Source organism: Macaca fascicularis, chromosome 10 (genome assembly GCF_037993035.2).
Source record: "Macaca fascicularis isolate 582-1 chromosome 10, T2T-MFA8v1.1".
Classification (NCBI taxonomy): domain Eukaryota; kingdom Metazoa; phylum Chordata; class Mammalia; order Primates; family Cercopithecidae; genus Macaca; species Macaca fascicularis.
Window position 1 is genome coordinate 92,932,979 of NC_088384.1, and position 17,384 is coordinate 92,950,362.

General features: G+C 50.3%; 1 protein-coding gene across 2 annotated transcripts in view; it reads right to left on the minus strand.

Annotated features, from left to right (window-relative positions):
* MTCL2 (microtubule crosslinking factor 2) overlaps positions 1 to 17,384 on the minus strand; it is a 91,348-nt gene that overhangs the window by 41,027 nt on the left and 32,937 nt on the right. For both annotated transcript variants that reach the window (XM_005568939.5, XM_065523112.2), the window contains exons 3-5: positions 15,172 to 15,330; positions 3,392 to 3,454; positions 1,079 to 2,260 (exon numbers count right to left, since the gene is read on the minus strand). In XM_005568939.5, the coding sequence (XP_005568996.3) occupies positions 1,079 to 2,260; positions 3,392 to 3,454; positions 15,172 to 15,330 (1,404 nt within the window). The remainder of the gene's footprint in view (positions 1 to 1,078; positions 2,261 to 3,391; positions 3,455 to 15,171; positions 15,331 to 17,384) is intronic.

Here is a 17,384-nt window from a genome sequence, read left to right on the forward strand (position 1 = left end):
CCCTCCCTCAGCACAGGGTCCAGGTCAAGTTCCTTGTTCATAAAACCATGTACCTTTCCTTCAGATTCCTCTCTCAGTGTCTAACTGCACATTCACTGACATGATATTTTGGATGACTCTGCCCACTAGATGATAAGGGCAATGAGAGGGGGAATCATATCTGTTTTTGCTAATCATGACACCTTCAGCAGTGAGGACAAAAAGTGTGTGAACAACAGACAAGCATCATAAATGAACAAACTGATACACTGCGTAAAAAATATAAGGTGTATAGTAACAACAGATATAAAACAATCTGGGTGGAAAAACAAATATATGATACATATGTAGACAATGATTTAGAAGGGCAAGTTGCCAAGGATGAAATATTTTAGATCCACTCCACTAGACACACAAAAATACTGACCATTTAAAATGTGACTATCAGGCCACGCACAGTGGCTCACACCTATAGTCCTAGCACATTGGGAGGCTGAGGCTGGTGGATCACTTGAGCTCAGGAGTTCAAGACCAGCCTGGGCAACATGGCGAGATCCCATCTCTACAAAAAAATTTAAAAATTATGGCCAGGCACAGTGGCTCACGCCTGTAATCCCAGAACTTTGGGAGGCAAAGGTGGGCCGATCACTTAAGGTCAGGAGTTCGAGACCAGCCTGGCCAACATGGTGAAACCCCATCTCTATCAAAAATACAAAAATTAGCCAGGTGTGATAGAGGGCACCTGTAATCGCGGCTACTTGGGAGGCTAAGGGAGTAGAATCGCTTGAACCTGGGAGTTGAAGGTTACAGTGAGCCGAAATTTCACCACTGCATTCCAGCCTGGCTGACAGAGCAAGACTCCGTCTCAAAACATAAAAAATAAAAATTAGCTGGGTGTGGTGGTGCTCACTTGTAGTCCCAGGTACTCAGGAGGGTGAGGGGTGAGAATGGCTAGAGCTCAGGATATCAAGGCTGCAGTGAGCTGAGACTGCACCACTGCACTTCAGCCTGACTGGCAGGGAGAGACCCTCTCTCAAGAAAAACAAAACAAAACAAAGGAAAAAAATAAATAATAGGATTTGTGCATGAGACACCTTACCTGAAAGTCTGAGCCAAGGTCTTTTGCCAGAAGAATCTCCTTGGAGAGCCCCTGGGAGCCCAAGGGGGGCAGTGATGAGAAGGACTCCTGCTGCTCCTTGACAGAGTCCCCGAGGACTGCGTCTGCCTTCCGCGTGAAGGCGTTCAGCTCCTGCTGCAGCATGCTCAGGCGCACCAGGATGGCATGGATGAGCTTGGTGTCCCTGGGGCCCTCGCTGTTGTCCGGGGCCTCATGCAGCCGGAAGTCAGCACACTCATTGTCCAGACACAGTCGGAGGCTAGCCGAGAAGCCATTGGCATCAGCCACCAGGACATCGATGGCCTTACTGACCAGGGCGGCCTGCTCCCTCAGCCCAGGCAGCGCCTCAGCCTCCCTGGCTCTGCAGAGGCGGGCCGCATGGGACTCGTGTGTCTCGCCCAGGGGAGCAGGCACACACTGGGCAGAGTCCCCGGCCTCGGCGTCCGTCTCCAGCATGGGCCGCGTACTCTGGCAGGAGGCGAGGTCGCAGCGCTGGAGGTTGGAGAGGAGCACGCGGTTCTCGTACTGCAGCTTCTTGACCTTGCCGCTGAGCTCCCCGATCTGCAGCTTGGCGGCCGCCAGCTCCTCCTGCGAAGGTTCGCTGAGCACCGAGCAACTGTCCTCCGACAGCGCCACGTCCAGCTCGTGCTCCGAGCGGAACTTGGCCAGCTCGTTCAGCAGCAGCTTGTTCTGGTCCTCAAGCTCGGCAGAAGAGCGCCGCAGCAGCTCAGCCTCCTCTTCCACGAACTGCAGGTGTCGCCGCAGCTCTGCCAAGCTCTCCCCGCACTCGCTGCCACCCAGCGCGGAGAAGGCCAGGCGTGCCTCAGGACCCCCACAGCCACCTCCGTGATCCTTCATGTCGTCCATCTCAGCCCGCAGGCCTCGGTTCTCCACCTCCAGCTCGACAATGCGGCGGCTCAGCAGATTGGCTTCCTCCTCCACCAGCTTCAGGTGCACCTTCAGCTCGGTCTCCCGCGAGTGGGGGGCATCCGCCAGCTCCTCGGCTGACAGCGCACTGTCCAGGTCCCCATAGAGCGAGCGGTACTTCAGCAGCTCCTCCTTCATGCTGTCGTTCTCCTTGGCAAGCTTAGTGAGCTTCTTGCACATGAGGGCCGACTCCTCCTTTGCAAAGTGCAGCTGACACTTCAGGTCTGCACTGTCCTCCTGGGGCCACGGAGACAGACACAACCCAGGAAGGTTAGTGCTGGGAGGCTCAGTACCAGCCACGGCATTTTGGGGAGCACTAACTATATGCTGGGAACACAGGGTTGAATCAGACACAGCCACACCCTCAAGGAAGTAAGGGTCCCGGGGAGATGCAGAGGGGTAGACGTTGAAATGACAGCAAGGATGGGGCACCACACATAGCCTGGGAGTCCAGGAGCAGGTGACATATTGATGAGCAACTGCTGCTACTACAGCTTCATCAGTAAAATGCGGCAGTAACATTACCTCCCTCCTAGAGCCACAGAGGGGATTAAATGAGCTAAGGATGAAAAGGGCCTGGCATTCTGACAATCCCAGACTACTAGGAGCTAACGGTATGTGGCCTTTGCTGCATATAGTAGTACTTTATCCAATTCTTCCAATGAACCCCAAGACAGGGATAGATAGGGAATGGAGCCCAGAAACTCAAAATGACTCACCCCAATCACATGGCAGTCAAGTGGCAGAGCCAAGATTCAAGCCTCGGTCTCCAACTCTAGACCTTTGGATTTGACTGTAGTGCTGCTTGCTAAGTTCCTGGCTGGGGTGAGGAGTGAGTATCTAAGCATCTAAGAACCATGGGCTCAGGATGTGGTTTTGGGAAATAAAGTGGGCAGTGAAACTAAGAAAATGAGCAAGGGGGCCGGGCGCAGTGGCTCACAACTGTAATCCCAGCACTTTGGGAGGCCGAGGCACATACATTGCTTGAGGCCAGGAGTTCAAGATCAGCCTGGCCAGCATGGTGAAACCCTATCTCTACTAAAAATACAAAAATTAGCCAGATGTGGTGGTGCACACCTGTAGTCCCAGCTACTTGTAGTCCCAGCTAACTTTTCAGGCTGAGGCATGAAAATTGCTTGAACCTGGGAGGTAGAGGTTGCAGTGAGCCGAGATTGTGCCACTGCACTGCAGCCTGGGCAAGAGAGTGAGACTCTGTCTCAAAAAAAAAAAAAAAAAAAAAGAGAAAGAAAAAAAGAAAAGAAAATGAGCAAGGGGAGGACAGGGCAGAATCTGGGATCCCCAGGCCACTTAAGAGTCAGGCTCAGGTCTTCAGAATAAAACCTTCCTACGGGGGCTGCTGGGAATTACCTGCACTGAAGGCTTCTTATCGGCCTTCCCCAGGGAGCGGGTTCCTCTTTTCTTCAAGGAATGCTGAAGGGAGAATTAAAAAAAAAAAAAAGTCAGGACTGAAAGCTCATAGGGTGATGCACATGCAGACAGCTGTCACAGTGCCCAGGGTCCAGGGAGGGCCCCAGTCCCCAGGCCACCCCACCCTGACGGCACTGACTGTTGAGTAAGAGGAGCCCTCCAGATTACCCAGTGAGCAGCAATGGGAGACAGGCCAGAAGCACTGGAGATGATTCTGAAAACACCTGCTCAGGGCTCCTCCCCTATAGCCCACTCCCATGTGTGACCCAGCTGGTCTCGGCTAAGACTTGGAAAGCTGTGTTTCTGTTCTTGCTTGTCTTTCATGAAAGGATTTCCTGAGCACCTATCATGCGCCAGGTAGGTAGGTGTACAGAACACAGCAGTGAACCATGGAGGATGTTGCGGTGCTTTGCCCAGATTCCCCTTCGGAACTGAGACACTCATTCTCAGAGCTGAGACTTCAAAGCTGAGTACCCCTCCCAGCGGCAGCCACTGGCTGAGGGGAACCACCTTGTCCAAGGGCAGGTGCCATCCGTGGATGGAGCCCACATCCAGGGACGGGTCCATAACCTCTTGCCTCAGCTCTACAGGGAGGGCCATCCTAGCTCCGGAGCTCCCCATGGGATCTACCGGGATCACTGGCGTAATTCAGCTTCCAGCTCTGCCTCACTCCCTGGGGTGTTGTTCCCCAAGAGACTCTTCCATAAAGCTCAGTAGGCAAATCTCCACCTCAGAGAAAATCCTGTCCTCATGAAACTGACATCTAGTGGGAACTTTAATTTAGAATGAATACTAATGGATAAAATGAAAATGAGGGCTGGATGTGGTAGCTCATGCCTGTAATCCAACACTTTGGGAGGCCAAGACAGGAGGATTCCTGAGGCCAAGAGTTCGAGACCAGCCTGGGCAACACAGCAAGACCCTGTCTCAAAAAACAAATCCAGAAGCTAGCCAGGCATAGTGACTCATGCCTGTAATCCCAGTACTTTGGGAGGCTGAGGTGAGAGGACTGCTTGCGTTGAGGAGTTTGAGACCAGCCTGGGCAACACAGCAGGACTCTGCCTCAAAAAAATAAGATGTTTAAAATCCAGAAGCAATAGAGGAAAATATAGATACATTTGATTACACAAGCAAATTGTGCATGGAAATAAAAACACCCTAAGAAAAGTAAAAATATAAATGACAAACTCTGAAAAAATATCTGTAATGTATAACACCAACAAAGGGTTGATATCCTAAATATGGAAAGAGTTTCACAAACAGAGCATTAAAAAGGTCACCAGACCTGTAGGAAAATAGGCTAGAGATATGAAAAAACAGTTCTCAGGAAAAGAAAGGCAAATGGATCATGGCACATGAAGATATCAAGGCACAAGAAGATATTCAACCCCGCTCCTGTTAGATAAATGCAAATTAAAATTACACTGAGATACCGTTTCTCACCTATCAGATTGGCAAAAATCCAAATATCTGAAGACATAGTCTATTGGTGAAGCTATGGAGAAACAAAAAGGTTCATAAATTGCTGGCAAGAATGCCAAATGGCACAAGCCCTACAGAGGGAATTGGAGGAAATGTTACAATAACAATTACTGAAGTTTCTCAATGTTTAAAGAAGTCATTCAATTAGATGCACGATTCCATTGAGCGCTTCCTCCCAAGAGAGGAGGGGTGATTCATGGTGGCGGTGGATGTATAAAACCATGCTTACAGGTTGTTTTGACTTTTCAAGGTGGGCTGGTATATTTCTGAAAATGGTCCCAGGTGATTTGGATACGTGCTTGCTCCCATCCCCGCCTCTCACACCCCATCCCTGAAAGTGACAGCCACTGATCTAATCCGAGTCCTATTTTTCTGAAACCAAGAGAGAGGGGCAGGGACTTGTCCAAGGTCTCACAGCACACCCACAGCTCACCTGGGACCAGTTCTTGACATAGCTCTTAATCAAATTCCAAAGAGTTGGTAGGAAAAAATGTGCCTTCGCTGATGAGGGCCAGAGTGTAGCTAGCACAGTGGTTCTCAACCTGGTACACATGAGAATTACTTAAAAAAAAAAAAAAAATACTGGTGGTCTGGGGTAGGTCTGAGACATCAGTATTTTTTAAATGCTTTCAGGTGATTCTGAAATGCAGGTCGGATCCACTGTGCCAGGCAAGGAGAGCTCCAGATGGACCCTTAAGTACAGAGTATCTGAGAGCCCAATCAAATCCTAAAGAGACCTTTTGAAATGCAAATGAGGCAGGAAGGCAGAGGCTGATATTTCAGACGCTGGGTGCCAAGAGCCAGGAGCCAGTATTTGAGAAGTGCTGACCTGGGAGCTTTCAAAAGCTGGAAGGGAAGGGGATGAAACAGGGCTATGGGTCAGAAAAGGAGTCCTTCCACAAGAGCCAGGAGGCAGCAGACAAATGCAGCCAGTGGGGCCCTGGACAGGGCACACAGAAGCAGACCCTGTGGCGAGTGCAAGGTGGGGGCTCTGGGCTCAGACCGTCAGGCTATGGAAGGATCTGCGCCCGCCTATTACAAGCTGAGTGGGAAGGGCTGTGGCCTCAGCTGGGAGTTGAACCCTGGGGCCCTTGCGACGCTGAGTTTATGATCCCTGGGTGAACCCCTTCCTCTCCCTGAAATTCCATTTTCTCATTTATAACACTGGACCATGGATTAGGTGACCAGAGCCACGCCAAGGACTGCAGGCTCCCTGGAGGAAGGAAGTGAAGCGACAGAGAGGAGAACCAGGGGTCTCCACAGGTACCAAGGGGTCAGGCATCACATGTGAATGAATGAGATCACCTAAAAGCCATTCATAGGACTGAGCGATCATGAGATTCACTGACATGGGAAAGTCTCCCAGACACTCTGTTAAGGGAAAGAAGTAACCAGCAAAACAAAACCTATAACCCAAATATGTCCACTAACTTTAGAATGGATAAAAAAAACATGTGGTCTATCCACACAACAGAATATTTACTCAGCCACAGAAAGAAGAAAGAGGCTGGGTGCGGTGGCTCATGCCTGTAATCCCAGCACTTTGGGAGGCTGAGGCGGGCGGATCACCTGAGATCAGGAGTTTGAGACCAGCCTGGCCAACATAGTGAAAATGCGTCTCTACTAAAAATACAAAAAATTAGCTGGGAGTGGTGGCAGACTAGCAACATGGAGAAACCCCATCTCTACGAAAAATACAAAATCAGCCAGGCGTGGTGGCGCATGCCTGTAATCGCAGCTACTTGGGAGGCGGAGGTTGCAGTGAGCCGAGAGCGTGCCATTGCACTCCAGCCTGGGCAACAAGAATGAAACTCCGTTTCAAAAAAAAAAAAAAAGAAAGAAAGAAAGAAATGGCTGGGTGTGGTGGCTCACACCTGTAATTCCAGCACTTGCGGAGGCCAATGCGGGTGGATCACCTGAGGCCAGGACTTTGAGACCAGCCTGGCCAACATAGTGAAAATGCATCTCTACTAAAAATACAAAAAATTAGCTGGGAGTGGTGGCAGGCGCCTGTAATCCCAGCTACTAGGGAAACTGAGGCAGGAGACTTGGTTGAACCCGTGAGGCAGTGGTTGCAGTGAGCTGAGAGCACACCACTGCACTCCAGTCTGGGCAACAGAGCAAGACTCTGTCTCAAAAAAAAAAAAAAGAGTTTCAAAATCTATAGAACTCTGCATTGAATGAGACTAGAGAAAGGCCTGGAAAGATACAAAGCAAACTGCTGATGCTGGGTCCGGCTGAGGAGTCAAACTGAAGACTTTCTTCTTTAATGTACGGGTTTTATTATTTCTATTATTTTTGAATAGATAACAAAGTCACATGGTTCAACATTCAAAAAGTACATAAAAGAATACAGTGAACCCAGTCACCCAGTTATCCTGCCCAAGGCAACCAACATAACCAGAGTGCTGCAGCTTGTCCTTAGAGGTATGCTAGGTATGCATCTGTGTGCTTTTCTAATGATATTTTTGCTTCACTGAGTTTGTATTACTTTTTTAGATTAAAAAAATGCATATTCTGGCCAGACGCGGTGGCTCACGCCTATAATCCCAGCACTTTGGGAGGCCGAGGCGGGTGGATCACCTGAAGTCGGGAGTTCAAGACCAGCCTAACCAACATGGAGAAACCCTGTCTCTACTAAAAATACAAAAAAAAATTAGCCAGGCATGGTGGTGCATGCCTGTAATCCCAGCTACTTGGGAGGCTGAGGCAGGAGAATCGCTTGAACCCAGGAGGCAGAGGTGGCAGTGAGCTGAGATTGCACCATTGCACTCTAGCCTGGGCAACAAGAGCGAAACTCCGTCTCAAAAACAAAAATAAAAACAAAAACAAAACAAACAAAATGCATATTCTCAGCTGGGTGTTGTGGCACGTGCCTGTAGTCCTAGCTACTTGGGAGGCTGAGGTGGAAGGATCACTTGAGTCTGGGAGGCAGAGGTTACACTGAGCCAAGATCACATCCCTGCACTCCAGCCTGGGCAATAGAGCCAGACCTTGTCTCCAAAAAAGAAAAAAAGCATATTCACATTTACATTTAAATACACATATATGTATACATAGAAAAACTTATTGGAAGTATATGCACCTCCCCATCCACACAGAAATTCCCTATGGCTTATTTGAATCTTCTAATCTTTTTCTGCTTGCTAAGTATATACTAACTACCTATTGTGGGGAAGGGAAAAGTCATTATAAAAGGTTTTTAAAATATACTTTCCCCAAGAAGTCACCGCACACCTTTCCAGCAGGCAGAGAAAAGGTGTGAATGAGCTGAATGGCTTGAATCTCACTAGAAAGCAGGGCAGTGGGCAGAGGAGACGAGTTCCACCCTTTTCTGGTGGGACCTGACACTTCCCCCACCTTACCTAAGCCATGTGGGTTCCCACACAGCCCTGCCATTCTGGAGGGAATACAAGGCGGGCTCAGAGTGCACAAAGACCTTCCTCCCCTCTGCAGGGCAGTAGCTGGCCAGGCGGCTGGGGGGCTGCCACCCCTCAAGAAAGCCAGGGCCTGTCAGAGCCCCTTTGTGGAGCCCCCAGGGATGAAGTCAGTCTCTGCCCAAGAGGCAGATGTTCTGGCTCTGGGCCTTGAGAGGGTGGGACAGGGCAGGGTGGTGCCTGGACACCAGCAGGAATGCAGTCGCAAAGCCTGGGGACATGCCCAGCCCTGAGGACAAACTGTGGCCTGGCATGCAACAGGGGCTTCCCCACTCGCCAGCAACTCACAAGGCTGTCTTTGAGCAGCCAGGGTGGTGCCTCCAAGCATCCCTGGTCTACAGGCTTCTAGGAGAAGCCTGAGCTATGTTCTCCCTTGTCTTTCCTTCAGCCCAGGAGACAGCTCCTGAGCACAGCTCTGGAGGGGCCTCTACACTCAAACACCTTCCTGCGCCACTTCAGCCAAGAAACAAAGGCCAACCTTCCAAGGAACAAAATGAACCTTCTGCCAAAACAGCGAGGCAGATTTTCACCAAATCTGGAGGAGGAGATGTTTGGAAAGGTCTCAATGAAAGCACAAACTGTGCTTCAGGTACAAAATTTACTCTTCTTTTTTTTTTTTTTTTTTTTTTGAGACAGGGTCTCACTCTGTCGCCTAGGCTGGAGTACCACGGCATGATCTCGGCTCACTGCAACCTCTGCCTCACAGGTTCAAGCAATTGTCATGCCTCAGCCTCCTGACCAGCTGAGACTACAGGCGTGCACCACCACATCTGGCTACTTTTTTGTATTTTTTGTAGGAATTGGATGTCACCATGTTGCCCAGGCTGGTCTGCCCTGAACCCAAGTGATCCACCCGCCTCGACCTCCCAAAGCGTTGGGATTACAGATGTAAGCCACTGTGCCTGGCCTACTCTAGATTCTAGAAGGAAACCAGGGTTGGGGGTGCACCTCAAAGATTTAGGCTCATTCTTCCTCCAGAATGGCTGATATGGCCACACAGAGAGGCCATGTGACTCTTGGTTAGGGAGAGATCATTTGGGGAAGAAAACAAAGAGTGGTTTAAACATTGGCCCCAAATCAAATGTCACAAGGACAGATGGAGCCAACTGCACATGAAGATTGGCAACGTAGCTGCTCCTTTCCCGGGCAACTGGCAGCTCTAGACAGAGAGCTCCTTGCCAGAGGCAGCAGAAATGTATTTATTCAACTAAGGCAAATGCTTCTCCAGACCCGCAGCCCTCACGGTGGTTGTGGCAGTAACGAAAATAATAAGTCCTTAGTCTGTGTTAAGCACTTTACTTGCTTGTCTTGTTTAATTTTCACAAACACCTCTGAGAAGTAGGGATAATATTCCAATTTTATAAATAAACAAACTGGGCTGGGTACGATGGCTCATGCCTGTAATCCCAGAACTTTGGAAGCTGAGGTGGGCAGATCACTTGAGTCCAGGAGTTTGAGACCAGCCTGGGCAACATAGCGAGAGACGCTATCTCTTTAAAAATTACAAAATTAGCCAGGTGTGGTGGCGTGCGCCTATAGTCCCAGCAACTTGGGATGGTGAGGCAGGAGGATCTCTTGAGCCCAGAAGTTTGAGGCTGCAACAAGCCATGATCATGCCACTACACTCTAGCCTGAGTGACACAGCAAGACTCTTGTCTCCCCCAATAATAATAATAAAATAAATACACAAACTAAGCACTAGAGCAGTTATATCATTTCCCCAAAGGTTACAGTCACTTGCGAGTAAGTGCAAAGCCGGAAAAAACGTAGAACCAGGCTTTGAACTATCAGCCCCTTCCTAGCCCACCAGGTAGGAAATCTGGATGAGAAGGCTGTGCCAGCGAGGGAAGCAGTCACTGGAGTGGGCAGCCTCTTCCAGGATTCTGAAGACACCTGAGGGTCCTAGGAAAGCAAGCGTGGGGCAAGGAGTGTAGGGGCAACACCAGAAAAGTCAGTGTGAGTTTGGGAGATGTGGAGTCCTGGGTTTGAATCCCATCTTTGTCTTTCCCCAGTTGAGTCTACATCCTGCGGTTCTACTCCCTGGATCTACACAAGAGAACACACACAGAATCTCAGAAACGTGCACATCAGTGTTCCCAGCAGCATTATTCATAGTAGCCAAAGCAACCCAGATAAATGGACAAATCTAATGTGGTTATATACCCACACAATGGATGATTACTCAGCCATAAAGAGGAATGAGGTCCTGCTACATTCTTCAACATGGATGGATAAACCTTGAAAACCTGATGCTAAGTAAAAGAAGCCAGTCACCAAAGACTCCATTTGGATGAAGCACGCAGAACAGGCAAATCCAGAGACACAAAGCGGACGAGTGGTTGCTGGGGACAAGAGGGAAAGGGGGCGTGGGGAGTGACTGTTCACAGGCATGAGGTTACTTTTTGGGGTCATGGAAATGTTCTGGAAGTAGATAATGGTGACACTACACAACATCATGAATATAATAAAAATCACTGAATTATACACTGTTTTGTTGTTTTTATTTTTATTATTATTTTTTCAGACAGGGTCTTGCGCTGTCACCCAGACTGGAGTACACTGGCGTGATCTCGGCTCACTGAAACCTCCGTTTCCCAAGCTCAAGTAATTCTCCCACCTCAGCCTCTTGAGTAGCTGGAACCATAGGCTTGTGCCATCATGCCAGCTAATTTTTAAGCTGTTTGTAGAGATGGGGGTCTTACTATATTGCCCAGGCTGGTCTCAAACTCCTGGGCTCAAGCAATCATCCTGCCTCGGCCTCCCAAAGTGCTATGCCTGGTCTGAATTGCACGCTTTTTTTTTTTTTTTTGAGACAGAGTCTCGCTCTGTTGCCCAGGCTGGAGTGCAATGATGGGATGTCGGCTCACTGCAACTTCCAGCTCCCAGGTTCAAGCAATTCTTCTCCTATCTCAACCTCCCAGGTAGCTGGGATTACAGGCGCCCACCACCACACCCATCTAATTTTTGTATTTTTAGTACAGAGGGGGTTTCATCATGTTGGTCAGGCTGGTCTCGAACTCCTGACCTCAGGTGATCTGCCCACCTCGGCCCCCCAAAGTGCTGGGATTACAGCCGTGAGCCACCGCGCCCAGCCTGAACTGAGTACTTTTAAATGGTGAATTGTATGATATGGGAATTAAATCATGATTTTAAAATTGCCAACAAACAGTGGCACCTATAAAATAAGACAACCACACCGTGTCTGTGGGAAGGCGGTTGGAGGGTTAAATGTGCTGGTGTGGTCAAGGCTTGTGTGGTGCCTGGCACAGAGTGAGGGCTCAGACACAGCAGCTATATCATAATAAATCACGTCAACACTCGTATTGGCTTTCTGCCTAAAACACAAGGAGGGGTGTGACACTGGAAGAGGGGTAGCTGGGCAACAGTGCCACCGCAGCCCTCGGCTGGGGCCTGCCACCTCCCTTCTCTCTAGCAGAGAGCTGTCTCCATGGCAACCACATCAGCTCAGGCCAGGGGCTCCTGTTCCCAGCCGGGTGACAGCACCGCCTCGGCAGCCTGTCAGGATGGCAACGGCAGATCGTGATGATGGGACTGAGGCTCTGGCAGAAGAATTGCTCAGGGACCCTCGTCTCCATAGAAACCATGTCAGGAAAGAGAGGGAGGAGGGAGAGGATAAACAGCAAATAATAAACACAGGCTCCCGCCTTCTGCGCACAAGCCTGAGACACCACAGGGCACGTGAGGAGAGCCAGACCAGCCTCACTGACAGCAGCCGCAGAGGGATGTGAACCAGTGTTTCTTGAGCACCTACTCTGTACCAGGCACCACAAAGAGCTCTTTACAAGTCTGACCTCTTTTAAAATTTCACAAATAAATTCCAAATACTTTCTTTTCTTTTTTTGAGATGAAGTCTCGCTCCGTCGCCCAGGCTGGAGTGCAGGGGCGCAATCTAGGCTCACTGCAAGCTCCGCCTCCCGGGTTCACACCATTCTCCTGCCTCAGCCTCCTGAGTAGCTGGAACTACAGGCGCCCGCCACCATGTCTGACTAATTTTTTTGTATTTTTAGTAGAGACGGGGTTTCACCGTGTTAGCCAGGATAGTCTTGATCTCCTGATCTCATGATCCGCCGGCCTCGGCCTCCCAAAGTGCTGGTCTTTTCTGTTCTGTTCTGTTTTCCTCCCTCTCCCTCTCCCTCTCGATGCAGGGTCTCACTCTATAGCCCAGGCCAGAGTCCAGGGGTGCCACCATAGCTCACTGAAGCCTCAACCTCTTGGGCTCAAGCAGTCCTCCCACCTCAACCTCCCTAGTAGCTGGGACTACAGGCATGCACCACCATGCCTGGCTAAATTTTGTATTTTTTATAGAGATGGGGTTTTGCCATGTTGCTCAGGTTGGTCCTGAACTCCTGGTCCCAACCAATCTGCCCACCTCTGCCTCCCAGAAGGCTGGGATTACAGCATGAGCCATCATACCCAGCTTCATTCCTTTGTAAGGTTGAAGAGTTTTCCATTACACATGTACACTACACTATGTTCATCCATTCATCCGCTGATGAACATTTGGGTTGCTCCTATCTTCTGGCTATTGTGAGTTATGCTCCTCTGAACATGGATGTGTAAATATCTCTTTGAGTCTCTGCTTTCATTTCTTTTGGGGATATACCTAGAAGTGAGAATGCTGGATCATATGATTGTTCTGTTTAATTTTTGAGGAACTGCCATACTATCTTATTCTTCTTAATTTCTTCATAGTATTCCATGGTTACATAATCTTATTCATGATCCTAAACAACCTCATAGGCTGCGTACAGTTATCACCCTGTTTTATTTATTTATTTATTTATTTATTTATTTGAGACGGAGTTTCGCTTTTGTCGCCCAGGCTGGAGTGAGTGCAATGGCGTGATCTCGGCTCACTGCAACCACCACCTCCAGGGTTCAAGACATTCTCCTACCTCAGCCTCCCAAGTACCTGGGATTACAGGTGCCCGCCACCACGCCCAGCTAAATTTTTTTTTTTGGTATTTTTAGTAGACACAGGATTTCGCCATGTTGGCTAGGCTGGTCTCGAACTCCTGACCTCAGGTGATCCACCCGCCTCGGCCTCCTAAAGTGCTGGGATTACAGGCGTGAGCCACTGTGCCTGGACCCCTTTTATCTTTTTATTTTTGAGACAGGGTCTCACTCTATCTCCCAGGTTGGAGTGCAGTGGTACAATCTCACCTCACTACAGCCTCCACCTCCTAAGTAGCTGGGACTACAGGCAGGCACCACCAAGCCTGGCTAATTTTTGCATTCTTTATAGAGACAGGGTTTTGCTATGTTGCCCAGGCTGGTCTTGAACTCTTAGGCTCAAGAGATCTGCCTACCTCAGCCTTCCAAAGTGCTGGGATTATAGGTGTGAGCCACCATGCAGGCTTTGCTTGTTTGTTTGCTTATCCTGATGTCACAGATAAAGAAACTGAGACTTAAAGAAGGGAAGTGGCTTCAGGGTTCCAGCCACATCTCTGCTAAGTATAGGCTGGGTGAACTCAGGCAAGTTGTTCCTCCCGGAGCCTCAGTTTCATCACTTGTACTGTGACCTTAAGATGCTTTCAGAAATTGTCTCCCCTTTTCACTATCAAGGGTAGCAGCAGCAAGACGGTGTGAAGAGGGTGCTCTGTGTTACGGGCCAGGCCGTGGGAGCGGGCAGCTGAATGAAGGGAGGGGGCTAGCCACCCTTAGCAGCAAACGCCTCCTCTCCCTGCACACTGAGAGGGCATTGGCACATCACACCAACACGCCCAGTGGGAAGGATGGCTGGAGGAATGTTCTGGCCTCGGGCTGTGGTGTCTCAGTCCAGGGACACTGGCAGGCTCGCCCTCGGGGGAGGAAGGCAGGCAGCGCCTGCAGCGAGGAGTGTGCCCTGGAAGAATGCATGATCCTCATACCTCATCAGCAGGCAGAGAGCTAAGGCCTGGCTCTGCCTCTAGGGCCAGAAGCCACCCCAGACCATTTGGAACACAGACCCCTGGAATGGGGGGATTCCAGCCTTTAAGGGACACCTAGGTTGATGGTTTCTAGTTGGCATTCTGCAGAACCCCCTCAGCCCTGCATGACCTTGAGGTCATCCCTCCCTCTCTCAAGGGCTGTTTGCTCATCCATAAAATGGGCATGATTGCAACCTTGTTAGCATGAAAATGTTTGAGATAAACTGTCAAGCAGGGCGCATACTATATGTTGTGTATACCCAACACACAACAGGAGGAGGAGGTCTGCCGGGGGAGGAACTGGCATGAACAAAGACAGACAGGATTGTGTCTCAGGGTCACATTGAGGAAGCACCAGTACCCCAGCGACACCGGCCTGAGACCCAGCCCCCGCACTGACTTCACGCCAAATGGCAGACCTGGCAGTCTCTTGCAGCCACTCCACATGTGCGTTATTCCTGTTGGTCCTCACAATGACTCAGGGCACCACTGCCCCATTTTACAGGTAAGGAAACTGAGGCACAGAGGGCTGAGCCCCATGCCTGACATTGTTGCATGTTTTCTCAGTGAATCCTCCCACAGCGGCTGTGGTTCTTTGATGAATGACTCCCTCTCGTTACCCTGTGAGCTCCCTGAGGACAGGAACTGGGTGTATTTTGTTCACCGTAGTAACCTTAGTGTCCAGCACACAGTTTACACAGTAGGTGCTCAGGAAATGCATGTTGGAGGAATGAATGAATAAACGACCTTGCCAGGGAGGCATAAGCTGCCCATTTCCCACAAGTGGGGGCTCGCAGAGACACTGGCTTGTGGGGGCTTGCATGTGCCCGCCTGCCCTAGGCTGGCCCTGCTGGATGCACGAAGTCCTCACCTCTCTCGGTCGCTCCAGCTCTGTCTGTAGCACCTGCTTAGCCAGCTCAGTCTCGATGAGCCGCTGACGAAGTTCTTCGTTCTCCTCCTCCAGTCGTGCCCGTTTCTTCTCCACCACCTCGAGTTCCTTATGCAGCCGCATGGAGATGTCCTTAGAGACCTGTGCAGGGTTGGGAGAGAGAAGGGTGTGAGGAGGCTGAGGAGAGCCCCCACTGCAAGTCCCATTGACCACCCGACGTTCACAGCAGGGCAACCCCGGAGACAGGCAGGTTCCTATTGCGTCACTGCCACACTGCAGATGAGCAAACTGAGGCACAAAGAGACCAAGAAACTCATGAAGGAAGCAGCAGAACCAAAACCCAAACCTAGGTACCACAAGCTCCCGGTGTCTGTATCACAGCACAGCCCCAGAAAGCTGGGAAGACCCTATTCTCAGAAATGCCTTTTCATTTACCTGGGGCTTTTTTTTTTTTTTTTTTTTTTTTTTTGAGACGGAGTCTTGCTCTGTCACCCAGGCTGGAGTGCAGTGGCCGGATCTCAGCTCACTGTAAGCTCCGCCTCCCGGGTTTACGCCATTCTCCTGCCTCAGCCTCCCGAGTAGCTGGGACTACAGGCGCCCGCCACCTCGCCCAGCTAGTTTTTTTGTTTTTTGTTTTTTTGAGACGGAGTCTTGCTCTGTCGCCGGGGCTGGAGTGCAGTGGCCGGATCTTGGCTCACTGCAAGCTCCGCCTCCCGGGTTCACACCATTCTCCTGCCTCAGCCTCCCGAGTAGCTGGGACCACAGGTGCCCGCCACCTCGCCCAGCTAGTTTTTTTTTTTTTGTATTTTTTAGTAGAGACAGGGTTTCACCGTGTTAGCCAGGATGGTCTCAATCTCCTGACCTCGTGATCCGCCCGTCTCGGCCTCCCAAAGTGCTGGGATTACAGGCTTGAGCCACCGCGCCCGGCCTTTTTTTTTTTTTGAGACAGGGTCTCACTATATCTTCCAGATTGGAGTGTAGTGGTGCAATGATGTCTCACTGCAGGCTTGAACTCCAGGGCTCAAGCAATCCTCTCACCTCAGCCTCCGGAATAGCTAGGACTACAGGTATGCATAACCACACCTGGTTAATTTTGCATTTTTTTGTAGAAACAGGGTCTCAGCCGGGCATGGTGGCTCACACCTGTAATCCCAGCACTTTGGGAGGTCGAGGCAGGTGGATCACCTGAGGTCAGGAGTTCGAGGTCAGACTGGCCAACATGGTGAAACCCCATCTCTACGAAAAATACAAAAAATTAGCCGGACATGGTGGCAGGTGCCTGTAATCCCAGCACTTTGGGAGGCTGAAGCAGGAGAATTGCTTGAACCAGGGAGGCAGAGGCTACAGTGAGCTGAAATCATGCCACTGCACTCCAGCCTGGGCAACAAGAGTAAAACTCTGTCTCTAAATAAATAAATAAAAAGAAACGGGGTCTCACTATGTGGTCCAGGAGAATCTTGAACTTCTGGCCTCAAGGGATTCTCCTGCCTCAGCCTCCTGAGTAGCTGAGATTATAGGCATGAGCCACTGTGCCCGGCTACCTGGGCTCTTCACACTTCCAAAGCCTCTCCCAGCCACCTCTTACCCAGAAGCTTTTCTTTTTTTTTTTTTTTTTTTTTTTTTGAGACAGAGTCTCGCTCTGCCGCCCAGGCTGGAGTGCAGTGGCCGGATCTCAGCTCACTGCAAGCTCCGCCTCCCGGGTTCACGCCATTCTCCTGCCTCAGCCTCCCGAGTAGCTGGGACTACAGGCGCCCGCCACCTCGCCCGGCTAGTTTTTTGTATTTTTAAAGTAGAAACGGGGTTTCACGGTGTCAGCCAGGATGGTCTCGATCTCCTGACCTCGTGATCCGCCCGTCTCGGCCTCCCAAAGTGCTGGGATTACAGGCTTGAGCCACCGCGCCCGGCCCCAGAAGCTTTTCTTAAAGGGAGAAGACTGAGGAGCTGGGTACAGTAGCTCACACCTGTAATCCCAACACTTTGAGGGGCTGGACACGGTAGCTCACACCTGTAATCCCACACTTTGAGAGGCTTGAGGCAGGAGGATCGCTTGAGCCCAGGAATTCGAGATCTGCCTGGGGAACATAGCAAGACTCCATCTCTATAAAGAAACCAAAAAAGTTAGCTTGGCATGGTGGCACACACCTATAGGCCAGGCTACTCAGGAAGCCAAGATGGAAGAATCACTTGGGCCCTGG